This window comes from Phaeoacremonium minimum (assembly GCF_000392275.1).
Source record: "Phaeoacremonium minimum UCRPA7 unplaced genomic scaffold PA7_03_scaffold_292, whole genome shotgun sequence".
Classification (NCBI taxonomy): domain Eukaryota; kingdom Fungi; phylum Ascomycota; class Sordariomycetes; order Togniniales; family Togniniaceae; genus Phaeoacremonium; species Phaeoacremonium minimum.
Genome location: NW_006921197.1, coordinates 23,562 through 44,567, shown reverse-complemented (window position 1 = coordinate 44,567; position 21,006 = coordinate 23,562). Strand labels below are relative to the sequence as shown.

Here is a 21,006-nt window from a genome sequence, read left to right as displayed (position 1 = left end):
TGAGCTGCTTGTGGTGTTTTTTGACATAGAAGAGTTAATGTATTACGAGCAGCTTTGCTTCGGACGGTTCGCCTGACAAGGTTGCATTGGGCCAGCGGGATGTATTGATTGCCAAGAGTCCTAATAGGTGCTGTTTGTCGTGTCTGGTACCCGAGGATAGCTTAACGTTAAGGCGAGGTTGCTTCAGGATCATTAGTGTGCATATCGTCCCGGTCTGACAGATCGCTATAGGTTCCGTGAGGTTGGGACAGCCCTTAACTGCTCGTTGCTAAGGATGGCGGGTACAGTAGGTATGAATGGCCACTGACCGCCAGTATGATTGTGGCAGGTGTGCAGTGGTCAGGGATGAGAGATCCGGGGCCCGTACTGACTGACCCTTACGAACCTAGATGAGGGTATTCCTGATGTACCTTGTCCGTACCCGCCCTAAGTTTTGAAGATGCCACTATCGACTGTCGCCGCCAATTCTGGGCCTCCTCGCTTCAAAATCTCGAAAATATGCTGCTGCATCCGCCTCCCTTTGCCTGGCGCGCGCCCACCTTTCATTTCCCTCGCCCTCGCTGCTGATCCCTTTCTATCTGTCTGTCTCCTCGGGAAAGAACCTCACCCGGATCACAATTATTCTTTTATTCTCTATGGCTTCAAGACGCATGCATAGTATACGATAGCCATCGCTGAACGAACTTGCACCGTTTTTTTCTCCTCCTTCAGAGTACCTCCACCTCCACCAACACCACCACCACTCACACTCACTTCCCCCCCCCCCCNNCCCCCCCCCACCAGCGAAGCATAACGGGGAAGCTTGCGTCAGCCTCCGCTACTCGAAACGTCCAAGGCCTGCAGTTCTGCAGCAAAAACACATCACGCCGCAACCGATCGAACTGTCGCGCTTGACTTCAAGAGGAGTTTCCCCGGGGTCGGGCGGTCGATCATCACACCGACGACCAATTGCGGATTCGCAGTTGCCTGCGTGTGTGCGCAAGCATCCTCTCGTATCGGAGTATCTGGCCCCCCTGCGGCCCATATTCAGCTTCCTGAGGCAAACTCTGTCTGGCACGCTTTGCGCTCCTGCTTTCCCGAGAGGCTCCAGCTGGCCTCTTGGGGCCTGATAGTCGCTTCTGCCCGCCATGTCTTCATTTCTCAAGAAGAATGAGCTCGAGGACCTGACCATGAACGACGTCTGGGACAAGAGCAAGGAGCTGTCCTCGCGGGCATGGGGAGCCATCCCCCGCCGGATACGCCTGGCTGGCTTCTGCTTCACCTTCCTGTGAGGCCCCTCCTTCTGGATGCAACCGCCACCTGCTTCGGATCGCTGACTGAAAACATCATAGTGCCATAGTCGTAGGGCTGTCAATAACATCCCTCCCATACGTTGAACCCTACCTGCCTTCGGTCTCGCTGGAGTATGCCTCGCTGCAGAAGACGCCGTACAACGAGTCCAAGGTCGCCCTGCTAGTCGAGAACCGGCCGTTCCCCCTCCTGGCCCCTCTCATGCTGCACTTCATGGGCGTCGTGCCGCCCGACTGGCGCTTCCGCTTCATGGGATCCGTCGAGTCGGTGGAGCACATCAACAAGTCGATGGCGATCCAGGAGCAGGTGAAGCTGGGCAAGCTGGACCTGACCTACATCCCCGCGAACATGAGCACGGGGTCCCAGGAGGAGATTTCGCGGTTCCTCACCACGCTGTGGCTGTACGAGGTCGTGCTGCAGCCCGCCGAGTGGCTGCTCGTCTTCCAGACCGACTCCATCCTGTGCGCCAACTCGCAGCAGAACCTCAACGACTACCTCGAGTACGACTGGATCGGCGCGCCGTGGAACCCGGCCGGCCGCTGGGGCGGCAACGGCGGCCTGTCGATCCGCCGCGTGAGCGCCATGATCGACGTGCTGCGGTCGCAGGTGCGCGTGCCCGGCTCGGAGCCCGAGGACGTGTGGCTGGCGGAGCGGCTGGGCCACCGGCCCGGGTCCAAGGTGGCCAACGGGTCGGTGTCGCTGACCTTCAGCGGCGAGATGCACACGGGCGAGGGCGCGCACGTGGGCAACGGCAAGGTGGGCGGCGCGAGCGGCAAGCTGTACAACAGCACCAAGGACGCCGCCGAGCACGGCGAGCTGGTGCACGGCATCGACGACTGGCGCGAGGGCTTCTACGAGCCCATGGGCTACCACACCGGCGGCAGCGGCAACACGCTGCACTCGGGCATCTGGGGCACGCCCGCCCTGCGCAAGCACATCTGGGACTACTGCCCCGAGGTCAAGATGACCCTCAACATGGACGCCGCCAAGTTCGTCCCCGGCGACTGCAACCAGCGCTGGAAGCGCGACCTCGGCGACGACGCCCTCGAGACGCGCTCGTCTGCAGACCTCGGCTGGGGCACAGAGATTATTGACGGCGTCGAATACCCGATGCTGCCCCCTGGCCTGATGCCATTTTAAGGGAGGCTATCTAGCTCCCCGATTCTACATCCATCCTTTGAGACTTCTTGTACAACATTTGATATCATCAGAACACGACGAGAGCTACGAGGCCACAAGGGAGGAGAGAGATGAGACGTCAAGGCATGTATGGAGCATGGTGTTGTGTATAACAGCATGGGTGTCACGGAGTTCACGCGGTCTGGATCGTTTATTTTTCTATCTAAGGTAAAGGAAAAAAGAAACAAAACGACCAAATAGGTTACGGAGTGTCTGGTTTAGAAGCATACTGCCCGTTGGGGTTCATCTGATCTGATTTGATTCAATGCTAGAGAGATAGGCCACGTACGATATCCCAAGAGAAATTTCCAAAGTTAGAATCAACTGTTCACATCCGTCAGGGCTGTCTTACTGAAAAGAAAGGAAGGAAAAAAAGCCAACAAGATAATTAATTTAATAATAGACTGTAGAGGACACTGCGTTCATCTCGCATTCAGACGTAGAGCGGCAGCTGCTCTGTTTTTCAGGAATCCGCTCTAAAACCCCTGGGGCGGACACTGACCATACACGCTTGTGGGGATAATCAGCTGTCTCGAGTTGCCATTTGATCAGGACTGTTGATATTGGGTACTACCACAATCCCTTGTCCGGGTTCTTCCAGTGGTCCTACACTTTGAATGCTACTAGTGTCATATTACAGTTAACGATGCATACATGCGTAGTCTTGACAGGTCATACAGCCCATTCTTCGCTCTTTTCCCCCAGTCCCAACCGTCTTGTGATGCAATGTGATGATGCAACGACCCACGACACCATGTTCATGGCACCTAGCCACCGACGACCTGGCCCACCACGCCTGCAAGCTCGCTGAACAGGACACCCTTGAAGATCGTCTCGCCCATGTCCGCCGTCCAGTGCCCGCCCGCCTTGAGCCGCTCCCTCCACAGGTGCTTCTGCTCCGGCGGCAGGTTCTCCCAGGTCCTGGCTGCGCCGTGTGTGCTCTCGTCGTGAGCATCGACGCGGATCGGGGCCGGCTTGGTCGGGTCCTCGATGGCGCCCAGCTCCTCGCTTAGCAGGACCACGTTGTCTCCCTTCTCTAGCTTCTTCTCAGCCAGGAGCTCAGCCAAAAAGCCTTGCGCCGGTGCAGTAGCGCTGGTGTGAGGGAAATTTCTATGCCATGACACCGGAGTAAATCTGCGCGCCCCGAGTACCGGCTGGCTGTACCCCTTGACTTCCAGGAAACCCTGCAGGAGAACTCCGATTAGAGCCGTAATCACCGCTATGGTGACGAGGAGGGCGGTCATCGTAGGCGCCTTTGACTTCAGCGCAACAACATATCGGGGTTGGCGCGGCGGGCCGCCACGCTTGATGGGCGACGCCTTGTCAATGAACTTCTTCAAGGGGATGCTGTGCACGGAGACCGTGTTGCCGATGGACACACTCGCGAGCTTTAGGAACTGCACGCGGGCCGTCGGCTTGGGCGGTGTCCAGTGAGAGAATGCCATGCCGGTGATGTATCCGTGGTGCGCATTCTTGAAGGTGTGGAGGGGATATAGGTTCACGATTAGGTCGATGTCTGCCAGGACCTGGTGCTCGAGTGTGTACAGTGATATCGAGAAGTCATGACCGGCAACAGCAATGACAAATTGGCTGTCGCCCTGCTTCAGACCAGGTGAGGTGGGCGGCGAGAGGTTGACAACCGCCAGACCCGTAGCTTGCGCAACGCTCTTGGGAAGTCTCGTGGAGGCTGCTATGCGCGCCTTGCCAGGCTCTTGGCCAGTTTTCGGCAAGCGATAACCCCAGAGCACCACACCGCCTCGCTTTGGGAGGTTGCCAACCGCGAGAATGAAAGTCGGCGTCAGGTATCGAATCGACCGGAAGACAGGTCGCCCTCCTCCAGTGGCAACATCATGGGGCATGCTGTAGACGCATTCTGGTCCGGTTGTGCTACCCTTAGCTACATCCATAATGTAGATGTCGTAGTTGTCGCAATAGAGCAACTGGTACTTGTCGTCTCCCGTCTGTATTATATCCAAGTCCACAGCTTCTTTTGTGATGTCGAGCTTCCCACGCGTCTTCGGGGCAACGCCGCCACCAGCTGCTACGTCGAACAGTACGATCTGGGCCTCCTTCGCCAGACCGGTCGCGACCGCGCCAACCTGCGCAGCATCACCGTGAGGCGCAGATATCCTCAGCAGTCTCTGGTAAGCATCTGTCTCTTTTGCGGAGAAGAGCGAGGTTCTCGCAAGCTCGGTGATCTGCTGCCGCACATCGACCTTTGTCTTTGACGGCGAGTTGACCCCGAAGACTCTGAAGTGCTCATTCTTGCCCTTCTCCTGGTCCTGCGCGCTGGAGTTGATACCCGCATATACCAGTGTGGACCTGCCCTTGTGCTGTCCGACGGCAAGGGAGGTGACGTTGTCCTCGTCTCGGCTTAGTTCGACCTCGGAGACGATCTGGATCGCCTCATGCGAAGCGTCCAGTACTGTCTACAATGCACTAATCAGTACTCTGCAACCCATCTGAAGAGCGGGAGGGGCAACTCACGATCTTGTTTCCAACGCCGCTGCGGCCTGCACCACCACCTCCGCCCACTATTAGCTTATTCGAGTCCTGTGGGTCGAAGTCGCAGGCGTAGAGGGGATAGGAGAGGGCGATCTTCGATTCGGGGATGGGAGGCGCCATTGTCGCGACGAAAGGAGCCCCTATGGAGATCTAGGACTATGTTTGATTAGGGGTGGGTATCACCTCGTAGGAAAGGTCATCGTCAACCTGCTGCGTAGGGATGGGCAAAAAGTCAAAAGGTCGATGTGACTCCTAACAAGTTGGCAGGCAGGCACTGGTGTAATTCTACCTGTGCCTGCTAGCGAGGACAGATGACGCTGAGGCGCAACGTAGGGGGTAGTCAAATTTCTCTCCAATTGAAGCACAGCTGGCTTCTTCGGCCCATCTGGCACTACGCACTAAGAGATCGCCGAAACGAACAGGGATTAGCTCCCCTGCCGCAGCCAGGTTCTCTCTTATTGAAGCGCGAAAAGCTTAACACTTTCTTCTATCACTGCCTGCCTACTGTGCATTTCCCTAGATAGGTCGGTACACGGCCACATTATGCTACATATGCGCAATTCGTGCCCAGAAAATGTCTAAATGTACTCGTATCAATTGCTATCTTTAAGAAGTCTTAGCTCGTGTTTTTCAAGGCGTGTAACCTACGCTGCTCAGTCGTGAGATTCAACAGCCACACCAGAATGCTTCTCACAAACCAAAGCGACGTAGTCTAGGTAGGTTGTCAGAACACGTAGCATTCAACTTGAGAGATTGACCGGTTTTACAGATAAAATGAAACAGGTATGCTTGTGTGCTTTAACATATCCTTATATTCTGCTGGTCAAGCATGCCTTCAGAATGGAATGGAGTAATATGTAGAAGACCGACTACATCGATACAATTGCTGACACTAGTCAAACCTCTGACTGAGCACTGATAGGCAAAGCATGATGATGCAGTTTCTGCACTTGGAGACGTAACTTGAAGCCGGTTGAGATGTTATACGGCAGGTTCCTCATGATGTTCTAAATGAACACAATGGCTCGCCCAGTGGGAGTGTCTTCCAAAAGAGTGCAGAACCTGAGCCAATGGTCTCACAAGTGTTGAACAAGCCCATAGTTGAGTGACGCCCTTATTACGGTTGACCTAACATAGCTAGCTGCCTGATCGTACATGAAGTCGATTTTCTCTCTTCAGGTTCTCCCACTTTACGCTGCCATGTTGACGTGAATGGCCTTGATGTTGCAGTAGGCAGCCAAACCTGCCTCACCCAGCTCCCGTCCAATACCGGATTGCTTAACGCCTCCGAACGGAATTCTGAAGTCCGAGTCGTTGCTGCTGTTCACCCAGACCATACCGGCCTCGATCTCCCGAGCTACCCTGTGCGCGCGGGTGATGTTGGTTGTGAAGAGCGCCGCGCCCAGGCCGTATGTCGTGTCGTTTGCCAGCTCGATGGCCTCCTCCTCTGTCTTGAACGAGACAATGGCCACGCACGGTCCAAAGATCTCCTCCCTGTAGATCTTCATTGTCGGCTTGACGTCGGTGAAGACGGTCGGTGCAACGAAGAATCCCTTTCCTTTCTGCGGTGCAGGCTCGCCTCCTAGCATGACTGTTGCACCCTCCTCCTTGCCAACCTTGATGTAGCCCAGAACTCTCTCATATTGTTGCTTGGTGACCTGGGGGCCCTGGAAGGTGGTCTCCTCGAACGGGTCGCCGACCACAGACACCTCCTGAACTGTCTTCTTGAACTTCTCGAGGAAGGCATCATAGACACCCTCTTGCACCAGGATTCGCGAAGTGGCTGTGCAGATCTGTCCCTGGTTGCTCATGATACCGCCGTGTGACCAGGTCGCAGCAAGATCAAGGTCGGCGTCGTCGAACACGACCAGAGGCGACTTGCCGCCGGTCTCCAGCGTGATGTTCTTCATGGTAGCCGAGGCCATCTTCATGATCTCCTTGCCGGTGACGGTGCTGCCGGTAAAGGCAATTTTGTCGACATGGATGTGCTGCACAAGAGCAGCACCGGCCTCCCTGCCGTAGCCGTTGATGACGTTCACCACACCGGGAGGGAAACCAGCCTCCTTGATGAGCTTGGCGACGTACAGCATAGACAGGGGCGTCTGCTCCGCGAGCTTCAGCACGACGGTGTTGCCGCAGCACAGCGCGGGGCCGAGCTTCCAGGCGGCCATGTCCAGAGGGTAGTTCCAGGGGATGATCTGGCCGCAGACGCCGAGGGGCTCCTTGACGGTGTAGGCGAACTTGGTGGGGCCGACGTCGATGACCTGGCCGAAGTTCTTGTCGGCGTAGCCGCCGTAGTACCTCATGACATTGACAAACTCGGGGACGTTCTCGCCGAGGGCGACGCCGTAGGGCTTGCCATTGTCGAGCGTCTCGATGGTGGCGAGGATCTCTGCGTTCTGCTCAACCAGGTCGGCAAGCTTCCTCATGAGAGCGCCCCGCTCGGTGCCAGATAGAGACTTCCAGGTAGGAGCCTTGAAGGCCTTGCGGGCAGCGCTGACGGCGGCATCGATGTCATCGGCAGTGGCTGCGTAGACAGAGCATATCTCCTCCTCGGTACTGATTCGCGTGTTAGTGGGGCAATGTCCCATTCCATTGGTGGGTGAGAGCCTGGAGGGGAGGGAGATGACATACGCGGGGTTGATAGAAGCAAGCTTCTGCTCATTGCTGCTCTTGACGAACTCGTTGTTGATGAAGAGACCCAGCGGCTGGGACCACGTCTTGCCGTTGGGGGCTGTGAGCTCGACCTCCATCCTGAGCGGTTGAGACTGACTGAAGCTTAGACGAGTGGATACAGAGAAAGGTCTGCGGACACGATGAATGTGGACTGGAGCTGCCTTGAGAGACAACGGTATGATGGAGGTTGACTCTGGGCCAGTTGCAAGCTTAAGAAAGGAAGACAAGAATCGTGGATGTCGAGCGAGGGTGAGGGACATCCTTATCAGTGACAAGACAGCAGCAGTAGGAGCAGGAGGAGCAGGAGGAGACAACGGCATGGCATGGATAGCAAGCTCTGCCCTAGCTCTCGCGGCTGCCCCTCACTTGGTCACTGATGTGTGTAATCCCGAACGGGAAGTAAATGTGTCACAGCCCAGCGCAGAGACGGCGGCGGACAGGCCGCCAACGAGGTGGGGGAGCCGATCGCAGATTTCCGACTCCATCTACTAGGGCATCTGCTATGTAAAGCAGCTCCTTCCAGGGTCTTCTTCAGCTTAGCTTCCATGTTATCTAGGTGTGCTCACTCTCTTCAATCCACTGGGCTATTGAGAAAGCTTGACACCAGCCTTTGCCTAGGTAGGTACATGGACACGGTCGAGGAGGTTTCTCTTATCGCCGACCAGTCAAGGAGCCTTATCGCGGGATCATTTTGCACCTGCATGGAATGGATTACTTCATAATGCACCGGCGGGCCCAAAAAGATGCCCTCCTCGGCAACTTGATCCTTGCCGTTAAGGGACGTTAGATAGACCAAATTCTCCAGCGGCTGCAGCAGCGGGACTTGGTTCGTTCTACGGCACCTGGGCCACGTTCTACTGCATAGTAAACTGTTGCAGTAGCCTCGATGACCGCGTGAAACTGCCTCTTTCGGGCATCAAGTCCTAAGCTACTGGCTCCTAAATGCTCCCAAGCGTTACTATGCTAACATTAGTGGCCCCTCAAATACCTCCTCCTCCTGCTGCCGTGACAAGCCGCTGACTGGCCCCGCCCGGCAGGAGCTCCAGCGCCGGACACGGAGCAGCGTGTGCGGATAAGATAAAACACTGACAGCCGGCGCAAAGGCAGGCAGATCGCTCTAGATCTATCTTCAGAAGTAGTTGGCAGCTCGAAGAGATATATATTAAGTAAGACAAAGATGTTCGGCTGTAATCCTACTGCCTCTCAGCATCATTCTCTTGCAAATTCTGGTCAGCGCCGTGCCTACCTACGGGTACCTAGCCATTACCCTACCAGAACTCCACAGTGAGCAAGAACTACCCCTCTGGCAACCCACCTTATTTGGAGTATTTCATGCCGGACTCAAGACAGAGAGTACGCAATCTGTTAGGCAAGTCCATGGCCAAAGGTCAGTAAGGTACGGTAAGGTAACCTAGGTACCTAGGTAGGTACTGAGATGAAGTGAAATAGGCGCATGTCTGTTTAGGTAGGTATGCTCAGAGCATTGTCTTTAGTAGAGGAAAGGCTGCTTGTCTCACTCTAGAAAGTCTACCGTTCTATTGTCCGTCACTTCACTTCAAAAGTCTTCAGTTCTGTTTGTTGCTGCAATATTTGGTTTGGCGCTACGTCATTTCAGGACCCTGTAAAACCCCTGCAAATTCGAGATGTAGTGCCCGCCGCAATTTGCAGCGCCTGGGTCCAGCCACACAGTACATTTAGTCGTGTGACATAATCATCTCTTAATCCGGGCGACCACATGCTAAACCACCTTTACCTTAGGTAAACGTCGCAGACCGGAAGCCTCGTCACCCACTTCACCTTTCCCAACACTTCACTTCATCTCCCGCCAACAGCAAAACATCGACTTGATGGAGCAACAAACATGTCAACATCCATCATGATGGTTGCTACAGCCTCGGCCGTCTCATCCGAGGTCTTCGCCGGCCTCGCGCTGCTCGTTCTCTCCCTCATCGTCCTCCTCATCCTCCGCCACTACCTCCCGCTGCGAACTACACCCGCCTACTTGCTGGTTCCCGTTTTCTTTGCACTATGGCTACCCGCAGGCATCGTCCTCCTCGTCCCGATTGATCTGGCCTCCGGCGCACGGACAGACGATGTTGCGACAAGGGGCATCTGGCTCCCCGAGAATGTGCTGCGCGCATCGTGGAGGATAACGTACTGGCTGACATTTGCTCTCACATGGTGCGCGAAGCCCGCAGCCTGTCGCATGCTACTTTCTAACGTCTCATCAGGTTTATACTTCCTGTACTTGGCGAATACTCCGATGCGGGATACCGAGAGCCCAAAGCCAAGCTTTTATACTCCCTCCGCGAAAATGCGCAATACTATGCAATGGTCTTCGGCTCCGGCATCCTCGGGCTGGTCTATGTATTCATATCCTCCGGTGCGCCGCCGACTTCGAAGCTGAAGGGTTTGGTCATGGCCCTTGCGTACTGTTGGGGTCTCGCCCTGGCCATCTACCTCATGGGCCACGGTCTAGTCGCAATCCCGCGCCGCCTGATACGAGATGCGAGTATCAGCAAAAGGCTTCGTCGCATCCAGTCGCAAGCTCCCAAGTTATATGAGAAGATGGAGGAAGCGGACATGAATTTGGAAGACGTCGAGATTCAGGTATCCGAGTTGAGCCGGCGCAAAGTAGGCAGCGCAAGAGACTTCCAGGACTGGATCGAGGAACTCGTGGATATGACCAGTCTCCCCGAGGCACATCCGCGGCCAGGCATATTGCAAGGCTCAGGCGAAGCGCGCGCTCTTCCAACAGTTATCACCGAGAAATATATGGCGGATCTTACGAGACAGCTGGTTAGAGCTCGGCATGCTCGATCGCGATATGCGGGTGAATGGAATAAGCTGTTGCAGGATGCCACAGACACGCAAGCAATCCTGGACTCGGCAGGCTCCAAGAAGCTCGATTTCGGTCAGCGATCCCCCCATTCTGGTTTCTGGGATCGCTTCGATCTTCTCAACCCCTATACGAGATATCTCTACCACTACCATTTCATCCCTTACGCAAGGATATTCTTTGGCGGTTTCCTTGGACTTGCCTCGGCCTGTATCGTCTGGTCTGAGATTGTCAAGGTCGGCAAGACAACTTTGCCGAAGTTATCTATTATCAGTCTTACGGTGGTGCATCATTGGACAGGCGATAAGGGGCAAGTCGGGTTTGCTGGCCAGCTCATAGCATCGTTCTGGATCCTCTACATGTGTGCAGCTGCTCTGACTTCAATTACCGAGATCAAGGTCTGGCGCGGGCGTGCCCTCGTACGGCGCAATACAGCCCACGAGTCTGCCTTCTGGTACGCCTCGCAGGTCGCCAGGCTTAGCGTTCCGCTATCATACAACTTCCTCACATTCCTCTCTGCGGAGGTATATACCAAGACGAATTTCTACGGGTTCCTGGGGCAGCTGATTGTCCTGACGCCCTTGGGCGAGTGGTTCGACAAGCTCTTCCCCTTGTTCATCCTTGTGCCTGTATGCGCAACACTGTTCGGGCTCTATGGCAAGGTGAAGCGGTTCTTCGGCTTTGCGGATCTTATCGATGACCAGGACGAAGAAAACGAGTCAGGCTACGGGACCGGATCGTGGCGCGAAGGTCGTGATCTCATCGAGCGCGAGATTCACGGCACTTCTATCAGATCTCGACAAACTGCTGCCGCGGCGCGATTAGCTGCAGGCCGGACAGACAGTCCATCGGGACGGGCCGCGCCCGTACTCTCGATCCCCGGGTCCCGGCGCACAGAAACCCCAATCACACCCTTTGGCACGTCGCCAAACGCAGTGGGAAGCACGGCCGGGGCTGCTTCGACATCTAGAGGAGGCCGGCAGATCGGACAGTCGTCACGGACGCCGCTCGACGGGGATGCAGACGACGACAACTTCTTTGCGGCGCTGGGGCATCGCATCAAGAACACGGTCGACACGATCGACACGCCAAAGTGGTTCCAGGACATCAAGAAGCCGAAGTGGATGGGCAACAATGACGGCGGCGAGGGGAGCCGGCCGGCAGCCGGCCGGAACGACTCGGATTTCCGGCGCTGGTTCGGCGGCGGCAATGACGGCGGGAGAATCAGGCTCTAGACTGCGAGCGAAGCGCCAGCCCCAAACGAGTAATATGTATAATAATACACTAGCGTTTTTGTATTTATTTTATATCGGTTTAATAAGAAAAGTCAAATGGACTTACTTGCTTACCTCCCTTGTGCATCTGCAAGGCATACACTTACCCACCCTCTTTGCTCAGGTGCTGTACTTTACCAAGTGACTGGGCCGCTGGCCACCCTCTAGCTTCCCGCCGTATCACATCAGCTGCGAGGCTGAGCAAAGTACCCGAGCGACAACGAGCGTCCGAATCCACCGGTGGGTTGGTAGCTATGGCTGTCGTGTGTGCGTGCATTTGCAACCGATTGGACTTTTTGCCCCATTTCCGTCCCGGCTGCCTGAATCCTTGATCCTTGATCGCAGCGGGCAGCCCGCTGTCTATCTGTCTGTCTGCTGCACGTCAACGGTGCGGTGCGGTGCGGCGCTGCTATGCTAGGTAGGTATGCATGCTATGCTATGCTGTGCTATGCTGTGCTCCGCTGCTGGCCTGTATCTGCAAGCAAGCAACCAAGCAAGCAAGCACCTTACCTTATTATGGGCTATTTATATCTGACGTGCTGTTCCGTCATTCCCGGCCGCTGATGCTGTGCTACGTCTACGTACGTCGAACGCGAGCAGCTATGTATGGATCCCCCCCTTCCCTTCCTAGCCTCGCCTTCCATTCAGGGGTGGGTGTGATGTGATGTGTCCCGACGAGGCCGTCTGAAAGGCACGATCCATCGCCATCCCATCTGCTCCGCCAGCGCCCTCATCAGCCTGCAAGTAATACGCACGCGGCGTCTCCTGGCCCAATAGATACGGCCCCTGCTGCTCACTTGCGCAGCTGCTCACATTGCTCATCTCATCTTTTCGAGTTAATCCGAGGCCAAAAAGAAATAAGCGAAGCGCACGCGCACGCTCACGAAAGAGTCACGGCAAATCTCAGTCAGTCTTAGTCGTAGCAAGGTAGGTAAGTAAGTAAGTTGTTATTATTCTGTATGGCGGCTTCCGCTGCTGCGCCTGTGGGTAGGTTCTGTTGGTGCCCTACACTACCACGAGGCCTGGTACCAATCTGGTTCTGTATCTTCTAGATAAGGTAAACTGCTGTTGTTGTTGATGATGATAATGATAATGAAGCAACGTGAGTTGGGGGCAATCTTTGATGGGCAAAACCAGTCTACGCCAGTATAGATGAGAGATGGATAATCGACCCTCGCCACGCTTTCCCCTTTCGAAAAGGAGCAAAGCGGAATACAAACAGACACCCCATATATGAAGAAGTTCCAAAATAGCAATATCTTTCTCCTAGACACCGAGTGACAGAGCCCAAGTGCGCTTGGGTCGCATGACAATGGGGGCACTTTGTCCTGGATCCCTACCATCCCAATGTCCCATCCCGGTCCAGTCCCTTTGCCAACTCAGGATTTCCAATCTGGTGATATCAACGCTCTTGAGAACAGCGGAAAAGACACATAAAAGCAACTGGCACAAACAGGGCAAAAGACAATAAACAGGCAAAGATAAAAAGTCAAACTACCTTCCCTAAAAAGGCATAACACCATAACACCTAGCAGGCCGTTTCGGTCGTGGTCGAAACCCTTTTTGCTGCAGATTTTGTCCGATGCGCCCAGAACAGCGGCCGTCAAAGGAGGCGAGGCATATGAGGGCACGCCCTCAAGGACTTATACGAAGAAAGTGTGGCAAGGTCTCTCTTGTGAAAGCCTCTGACACACCGATGTGAGATGGAATCCCCAACCTGTCGAAATCCCATGCCCCATGAAAAGTAGAAGATAACTCCGAATTTTGAGAACCTCTTGTCGGTCGCCCGAACTTATGCACCTCTTTGTGTGACCAGCAGGAAAACAAGAGCCTGCTAAGATCCCGCAAAACCACAAACAAGCTGTATATCCGTAGAGACTCCATAGGAAGTTAGAGATAGAAGGAGGTGTGCGCTCGGTAACGTAATCGCGACCGATTTTCACCGTATCTTACACGCCGAACGTATGGAACAATATAGTGAGTGGAAGCCACGAGACTGTCGAAACGCCTATCGTGGTGGTTCCGGGTCTCGGTGGGTTCGAGGGCCCGTAGCCCAGCCTGTCTCGTGAGGTGCCCTGCCGTATTGTGTATACTGCCCTGAGGGTAGGGGCAATTGCGGCGGAGGTCCTCCCGGTAGTGGAGGGTGCTCTGAGGTAGGAGATACCCCAGGTTGATCAAGCCGCAAGGGAGGTAGTCTGGCGCTTCCAGGTGAAGCTGAGGGATGAGGAGACGATGTAGTCAGTCCATAGGCGGATTGGGTGATGGGCGGGAGGGTACTTGGCATTTGTGTCGGTGTACCATATGTGGGTGTCGTGAATTCAGGGGCTGGATCCGTTCTTCGCCGTCGAGCGGGTCTTTCCATCGAGGGATCACCACTCGAGAAGGGCGGCGGATGGGCTGGCGCAACTGGTTGGAAGCCTAGATTGCTACTCTCAGCAGCGAAAGAGCCCCCAAGTGATCCTCCCAGTGAACCACCACTCCTCGTCGAGGTCGGGCTAGGCGGGCCTTGATCTGCTAATTCTCGAATGCCTGGGGTTCGGTAGACAATATCTCGCAGACGATTGCGTTCATTCCGATAATGGTCTCGCTCTGCCCTCAAGTCTTGAATTTGCTTTACGTATTCCCGCTCAGCTTGCTCAAGCCTCTGTAGCCCATGTATGACCTCTTTTTCCTTCTCTTTCTTCCGCAGACGAAATCTAGCCGATGCCCCGGCGTTGCGTTGCCTCTTCTCGTCTGCTTGCTTCGAGGCTTGATGTATATCGACTGGTACGTGGATTTCCTCTCCATAGCTGGGCGTTATTGTGATGACATGCTGTCCCTGGTCCATCGCCATGCCTCTGGATGAAGCACCACCGGACTGAATAGAACTCATCAGAGCTGCTGACCAACGACCGTCGCCCGAAGGGCCAGCATGAGCGAGTCCCCTCCCTTGAGGTAGACCTGGCCCAAAGGAAGTTCCAGCTGGATATGATGGCGTCCTCCTCCCCATATCATACCCACTTTGTTGTGTCGGCTGCGATAACTCTGAGTGTTGAGGATTTCCCATCAGCGGCTGCGAGAGAGACCTCGGCGGAGTTGCAATAGAAGGTGCAGTAGTTGATGCTACTGACCCTTGGCCAGCGTGTGAGGGTGTAAAATGAGGCGGCATAGCTTGAGCCGGGCCTCCAGAGTAAGACGCGGCTTCATGCTGCCCCATTCTGGCTGCTGGGTGAGGCGGAAATGGGATAGGGGGCGGTTGTTCAGCTGATCTCGGAATCACGCCCCTATTCAGACTTGCCACTCTCGACTTTGGCGTCAAGATCCGTCTCCCAGGTCCCAATGGCGAGTAGATATGGCTGCTCGTTGGTGATCGACCCTTCTCAGAAGGCGGTGGAGGACCTGGCGGGACGGGGCCCCCAGGTACTGGCACGAAACCCTGTGGAAGTGACGGGTGCGATTGGCCCTGGCTGGAGAATGGATGGGAAGGCGAGGCGCGTTGGCTGTATTGACCAGGTCCGATATTAGAAGGAGAGCTACCATGCTCACCACCGGGATGGGACGAGGGTACAGGTGCGACTTGGTATGTTACATGAGATTCGGGGGGGTTCAAGATATTGTGAACATCTATAGTTCTCGCCGAGACCTGAGAAGTCCGCCCACTGGCACGGGCAATCAAGGGTCCGCCAGGGTCGTGGGCTGATTCGAGTGAAGCGTCATCGCGACTTCGGGTTCCTAGCTGTGAAGAGGGGGGCCGCGCTTCTCTTGTTGGGGACTTGGACGATCGACGGGAAGGAGGGCGAGGCGCAGGTCCCCTCTGCGACATCGAGACCTTTTCCCCGTCGCCCTGGTCTCGAGGACCGGGACATTGACCACCACTACACGCCTCCGAATGACACGAACCGGCTGCTTCGTCGATATTGTCTCTCGCCAGATAGTTCCCACGTTGTCCACCAAAAGATCCCTCTGAAGCTTGGGGAATGTTTCTGTTATGATCCTGGTTGTCTCCTTCAAATCGACTCCGGGGAGTCTCGTTGGGACACCAGGGTACCGAATGGACCGCCAGGGCGAATGATTTTTTTCAGAGATGGCCACTCCCAAAAAGTCGTGCTGAATTTATCGCGTCTTGCTTTTTGTCAGTGATCACACCAGACCCAGCCGAGGCCGCAACTATATGGCGGCCAGTAGCTAGACGATTAAGAGCCCGGCTACCGCGGACCACCAACTGCTACGAGCTCTGCAGCAGCAGGAGATAGATATCTAAAAGCCAAGGATATAGGGAGCGCCCGAAAAGGACAGGCCCGCCACTATAGGGGAGTCGTAGCAGCAAGTAGATCAGGTTGGACGACGGTAGGGGAATGGAACTTGCAGAGTAGCTACTTTAAGACGGAGAGCGGATCGTCTTTAGGGGGGTGAACGCTCGCTGACAGTAATAGGATGACAGTTCCAGTGCGCCCGCGAGTAGTCGAGGCACGAATAGCTGTGTTGATAGCGTGGGATGAATGGAGCAGAGCCAACCACTCATGATCCTGATGGGCTGCCTTGCCTCATGAATGGACCGCAGGCCTATAACGCTAGGCGACAAGGTCGCAGCGTGAATGGATGAAGCTGCCCAGCCAAGTTCGTTTAGGTCTTTCTTGCCTCGTAATGTGTCCCGGTCGTCAACGTCGTCGGTGCGAGTGGCCAAGCTTCTGTGACGGCCGAAGCTGCTGTTGATAATGCTGAGGTAGGTAGTCTGTCCGTGGGACTAGAGGATGGCAACGGCGCAAGCCTACTCAGCCCGGTCAGCAGCAGCAAGCCGTGGTTATTCGATGTTATATTTTTAAAACGAAATGGGAGAGTAATATCGGCAGAGGTATTGGTGATTCGATGTAAGCATCCTTGGTGGTCAAGCTCTTGCAGCCAACCAACCCCTCTCAGCTCTCTAAGAAACCCAGAGCGAAGGGAAGCCACGCCTTTTTGATTATTTTTTTCTGCAGTTATTGCTTTCTGAGCTGCTGTCCCACGCCATTTCTTATCAGACTGTCTAGCTGGGGCCTGTTGGAACCGGGCATGGGGGAAGAGGAGGGCTTAGAGACGAGCACCTGGGTTGTGGTGCCTGCTAGCCGGGGTGCAGCTACCTGACAGGGGGCCCATGCCTGGTGCGGTGGTGCTAAGGCCACGACAGGGCTTAGATGGTGCTTCCTTCGGTTGGGTATGGTTGGTTCAGAGCTAAACTGCAACAGGACGACGTTTTCCCCTGTAGCGTAGTGTTCCCAGAGGTAAAATGTGATAGCGCGAGAGGCACATGCGTTAAGGAGCCAAAGTGAAGCTGGTGATTTGAGAACCTCCTACCTGCCTTTGGCAAAGCCCGATCCTACCTAGGTACCCTGGCGACCCGACAAAACGGCCCCCGAAATGAAGAACGGGCGACCACCCTGGCCACCTCGCTGGGGATTGGCGAGGTACAGTACTTGTGTGTGGCCCCAACTGGTTGGGCAAGCGAGAAGACAGCGATCTTCCTCTCCGTGTAATGTAGATGGTGGAAGATCAGGATCTCAAGCAACTTCCAGGCCGCCGGCAAACGACCTTTTCGGGGGCTCGCAATCGCTGATGAGAGACGACGGCGGCGGCGGTGCCTACTATGCAGTATGCTGATGACGACTCTGGCGAGTCTGGCTGTGCAGACAAGTGGAGGGAGGAGGTACGTATCGTCCGTATTACCTCATTTGTCCAATATGACCAGCATAGGGCAAATGACCAGGTACATACCGCAAGTCAGCAGGGACTGGACCGGTCAGAGCAGGTATTCTCGCCCTCAGCGTCTAACGATGGGCATGGAAACAGTGGATAAAATGGGGAGGTCAACATCATCATCAGCAACAAACATCAACAAGAAGAACAATGCAACAATGCGCTCCATCCAGTAACAACCACGACCACACACCGCTAGTGGACACCACGCAGCACCAGACAGCAAAGGCGAGAAGCGTCCAGCTTTCGACGCATGAGTAGTGCTGTCCGTGACTGACTGACCTGCAAGTCAAGCGGCTAGTAGGGCATGAAAAATCTCTCTTGTTGTCCAGTTGACCTGCTCTACCGTACCCACACTTGCCACTGCTCGTGGCATGCCTTCTCGAAATGCTCGCCCGCAATGGATAGGCTGGACGGTACCAGCACCGCTTTTTCTCCCGTAGTGGCACTCTGGTACGGGGGTCTCCCAAAGAACAGGCGACAGTGTTATCCGCCAAAAGCGCCAGGGGTGGCAGCTAGCTGCGTCATCCCGAGAGGCTGCTCTGGGGTTGCTCAAGTAGCACGCACGAGTGGGTGAATCTGGAGCTGTACGTGTATGACGACGTGGTGCTGGAGCTGTCTCTAGTTTAGTAGGTGGCATCTCGTCTGACGACTATCTTCGAGGTGCTTGGGATTGTGAGCTGTAAATTACCATCAGAACCAACACGCCGTAGATTGTCGGAGGCAGCCACATGTCCCAGATTGAGACTGGTGATAGATAGAGACGACAAGCACCGGAGAAGGGGAGCTATGCCGGCCTACGACCCACGAGGTACCAGCAAAATTCCACCGCATGCGGTGAAGGTGAAATTAGAAGTAAATTACCTCGGGAGAGTGGAGCTCGAGAGAACAAGGCAGGGCAGGGCAGGGTGCTCTCAGCGCCAAGGTGGCAGGGCACCCCAGAAAAATCACTGGAAAGCTGCCATTGCGGTTGGCACAGTGTCGCGGTGAAGGATCGTCAGCTGTTCCCAGGAGAGGCCCCAGGAGACGCACCAGTGTGTTCGGTAGGCACGGAAAGGTGCTAGAGCGCGAACCTGAGGCCCTGGAGATGCCACGATAGTAGTGGAGAATAGCTTGAGGCGGAGGTGGAAGTCGGTGAGCAGGAGCTACTGCGAGTGTATGAGGTAGAAATGCTGCATGCATGCAAGCTAAGGTACCTCAGCGAGGGCAACTGGCGAACTGGCGGCACCGGCATCGTCCCGCCGGCATGCTGCAGCCACCGCTATTGTGGTGTTGGACATCAATGAACCATCACGGCCGGTGATGCAATGCTGCCCGTTGCGAGAGAAACAAGCAGCCAAGGTACCTAAATAAGGTGAGCTGTGCAGCGTGCCTAGGTAGGCAAGGCGCCTGGACATGTTGGTTCTCACCTTGCCGAACACGGAGGACTCGTGTGTGGAAGGTTCCATGGTGGTCTGGTCATGGTCATGGTGATGAAGAGCGATACTGCAGTCGAGTCAGGTGGGTACATACCTTGTGAATAGGATGTGTGCTAATTAATCAACGCTCAAACAAACGGCGCCGCAACTGCCTCCTCCGTTTAGTAGTGCAACCGGCAGGTGCCATCCACTCCTACAGAGGTTACCTTCAAGAAGCTGCTGTCAGGATGATATTATACGCCCACCAAAGAAAGCTGGTACGATACCAAAACATGAAGTAGCAGTGAATGAGAGTTCCCAACTTTCAAAGACCTACCTATGGTTGCACCCGATAGCAATTTCCTACCTCACTTGCCCGGGGATCAATAGCTAGGTATTTGCCTGCTCTTGGAAGATGAAGTTTTCGAACTTCGGAGATACCCTCATAGCAATGATTGTCGCTAAAGAGACGGACAGGCTGCATGTCTGTCCGCACTTGCCATGGCTGAGAAGGATCTGAGACAGCTACCACACCTTCCATTCCCGCCACCACGTTTAGCTTATAGCGGTAAGTTTTAGGCCCTTGAGCGCGCTTGCATCTTTGGTACTTGCCTTGCTGGGTATTAATATGAGAATTTAGTTGGCTGCAGTACCTAGTTCCTTCCCTAGAGCACTGTTGCGGAAAGGTCTTTCAAGGTTTGGTTAGACTGATGGCTTGATGGCTGTCTCGTCCTCTCGCGGAAGGCGGAAGGGGCCCTGGTCCCGTCAACGTCACCACTGTTTTTCCAGCGATCGGTCATGCCTTCCCTGTTGCCTCAGTAGCGTGTCCGATGGCATCAGACCTACCTAGGTACCTACCTAGTCCACTAATCTGCCTACCTGGTACCTACCTAGGTAGGTGAATTGAGTCTTTCCCGTCGTTTCTTGCCTGTACCTAGATGGCAGAAGGCAGCTTCCCAGAGAAAGACTGCTACCTACCTATGTACCTACCTAGGTATCTTCCCAGGATTCAACTCATTTTGCGTCATATTAGCAACTTCATGCCCTTCCTAACTACCTTAGGTATCTTAGCACCTTAGATACCTTATATATGTAAGTATGTGCTTCTTGAGGCTTCTTCGGCCGTTCTCCCCCCTTACTAGTCCTGACTTGACTACCCAGGAGTATCCATGGAAGATCACTCCGCCCAGCTTTTCGAGTGGCCCTCGATGGCCACGCGACTCCGGCGAGACAGGGGAGGAGAAAGTATTGTACATGCCTTGCCAAACAAAACGAACAGGGCGACCGTACCACACTCACACACTTGGAGAGAAGCCCCGACAGGGCGTTACCTCAGATGGGAAACCGTCATAACCTGCAGCTTACCACTGTCTTTGATTATTGCGTTACTCCACGACAGAGCGAGGTCGTGTAGCGCCTCTCCGCGACCCCAGCTTGCCATTTCGAAACCCGGTGTGTCCATTGGGCTACTTCTATGGGGAGGTAGGTAGGAAATCACTTCATGTCATGATCCAAGCTCAAGTACTTGTCGCAGTGTCCTGGTTCAGCCATGACACACGTCTGAGGCATTCCACATCAAAGCTCATTACTTGACAAGATGATCCCCACCAGATTCTGTCGATTCTAGGCCCTATCCAAGTGCCCGGGAAATGTGATCGATTCAGGGCCAAACCATGTCGGGCATCATGTCACGAATGGAGCAATACAGCCGTGTGTCCTCTTCCCAGGCGAGACAGGAGCTCTCTGGGGCTGAGGGTCTGACCTACAGTGCTAAGCGTCCCGTCCCAACGACTTGGGTCCCGCTAGGATATGGGGACTGGAACTGGGCGGCCCTGGCCGGTCAGCATCAGCAGCCACTTAGCTAGTCCAGTCCCGTCCAAACATCATTTCAGCGGGCTTCGATTTCCTCGATGCTACAAAGCCGCTCTTCTCCTCCGTGGACCTTACCAGGCGAGCCCCACATACCTAGCTTTCTGTGTCTTGTTTCCAGATCTTTCAGTCCGACTACCACTGCTGGCTCTTCACCGCATTGACGCCCAAACCTAATGATCCATCGATCATCGATTGGGCTGTTGGGCAGGCGTCGTGGTCCCCTAGATCCGAGCCACCCTAGCAGGTTTAGCTAGTCGTCATATTG

General features: G+C 55.0%; 4 protein-coding genes across 4 annotated transcripts; 2 read left to right on the top strand and 2 right to left on the bottom strand.

Annotated features, from left to right (window-relative positions):
• Positions 1-1,127: 1,127 nt before the first annotated feature.
• UCRPA7_3853 (hypothetical protein) lies at positions 1,128-2,430 on the top strand (the record flags this gene model as incomplete). The annotated part of the gene is made up of 2 exons (XM_007916444.1): positions 1,128-1,267; positions 1,332-2,430. 2 exons carry the CDS (start codon positions 1,128-1,130, stop codon positions 2,428-2,430), a joined length of 1,239 nt encoding a protein of 412 aa, XP_007914635.1.
• An 806-nt stretch (positions 2,431-3,236) lies between these two features.
• Positions 3,237-5,094, bottom strand: UCRPA7_3852 (putative guanine nucleotide exchange factor-like protein; the record flags this gene model as incomplete). The annotated part of the gene is made up of 3 exons (XM_007916442.1): positions 3,237-3,561; positions 3,634-4,898; positions 4,957-5,094. The coding sequence occupies 3 exons, from the start codon at positions 5,092-5,094 to the stop codon at positions 3,237-3,239; spliced, it is 1,728 nt and encodes a 575-aa protein (XP_007914633.1).
• Positions 5,095-6,164: 1,070 nt separating this feature from the next.
• UCRPA7_3851 (putative aldehyde dehydrogenase protein) lies at positions 6,165-7,727 on the bottom strand (the record flags this gene model as incomplete). The annotated part of the gene is made up of 1 exon (XM_007916403.1): positions 6,165-7,727. One exon carries the CDS (start codon positions 7,725-7,727, stop codon positions 6,165-6,167), a length of 1,563 nt encoding a protein of 520 aa, XP_007914594.1.
• Positions 7,728-9,526: 1,799 nt separating this feature from the next.
• Positions 9,527-11,724, top strand: UCRPA7_3850 (putative lmbr1 domain-containing protein; the record flags this gene model as incomplete). Its single annotated transcript, XM_007916419.1, has 2 exons — positions 9,527-9,831; positions 9,882-11,724. 2 exons carry the CDS (start codon positions 9,527-9,529, stop codon positions 11,722-11,724), a joined length of 2,148 nt encoding a protein of 715 aa, XP_007914610.1.
• Positions 11,725-21,006: the final 9,282 nt, after the last annotated feature.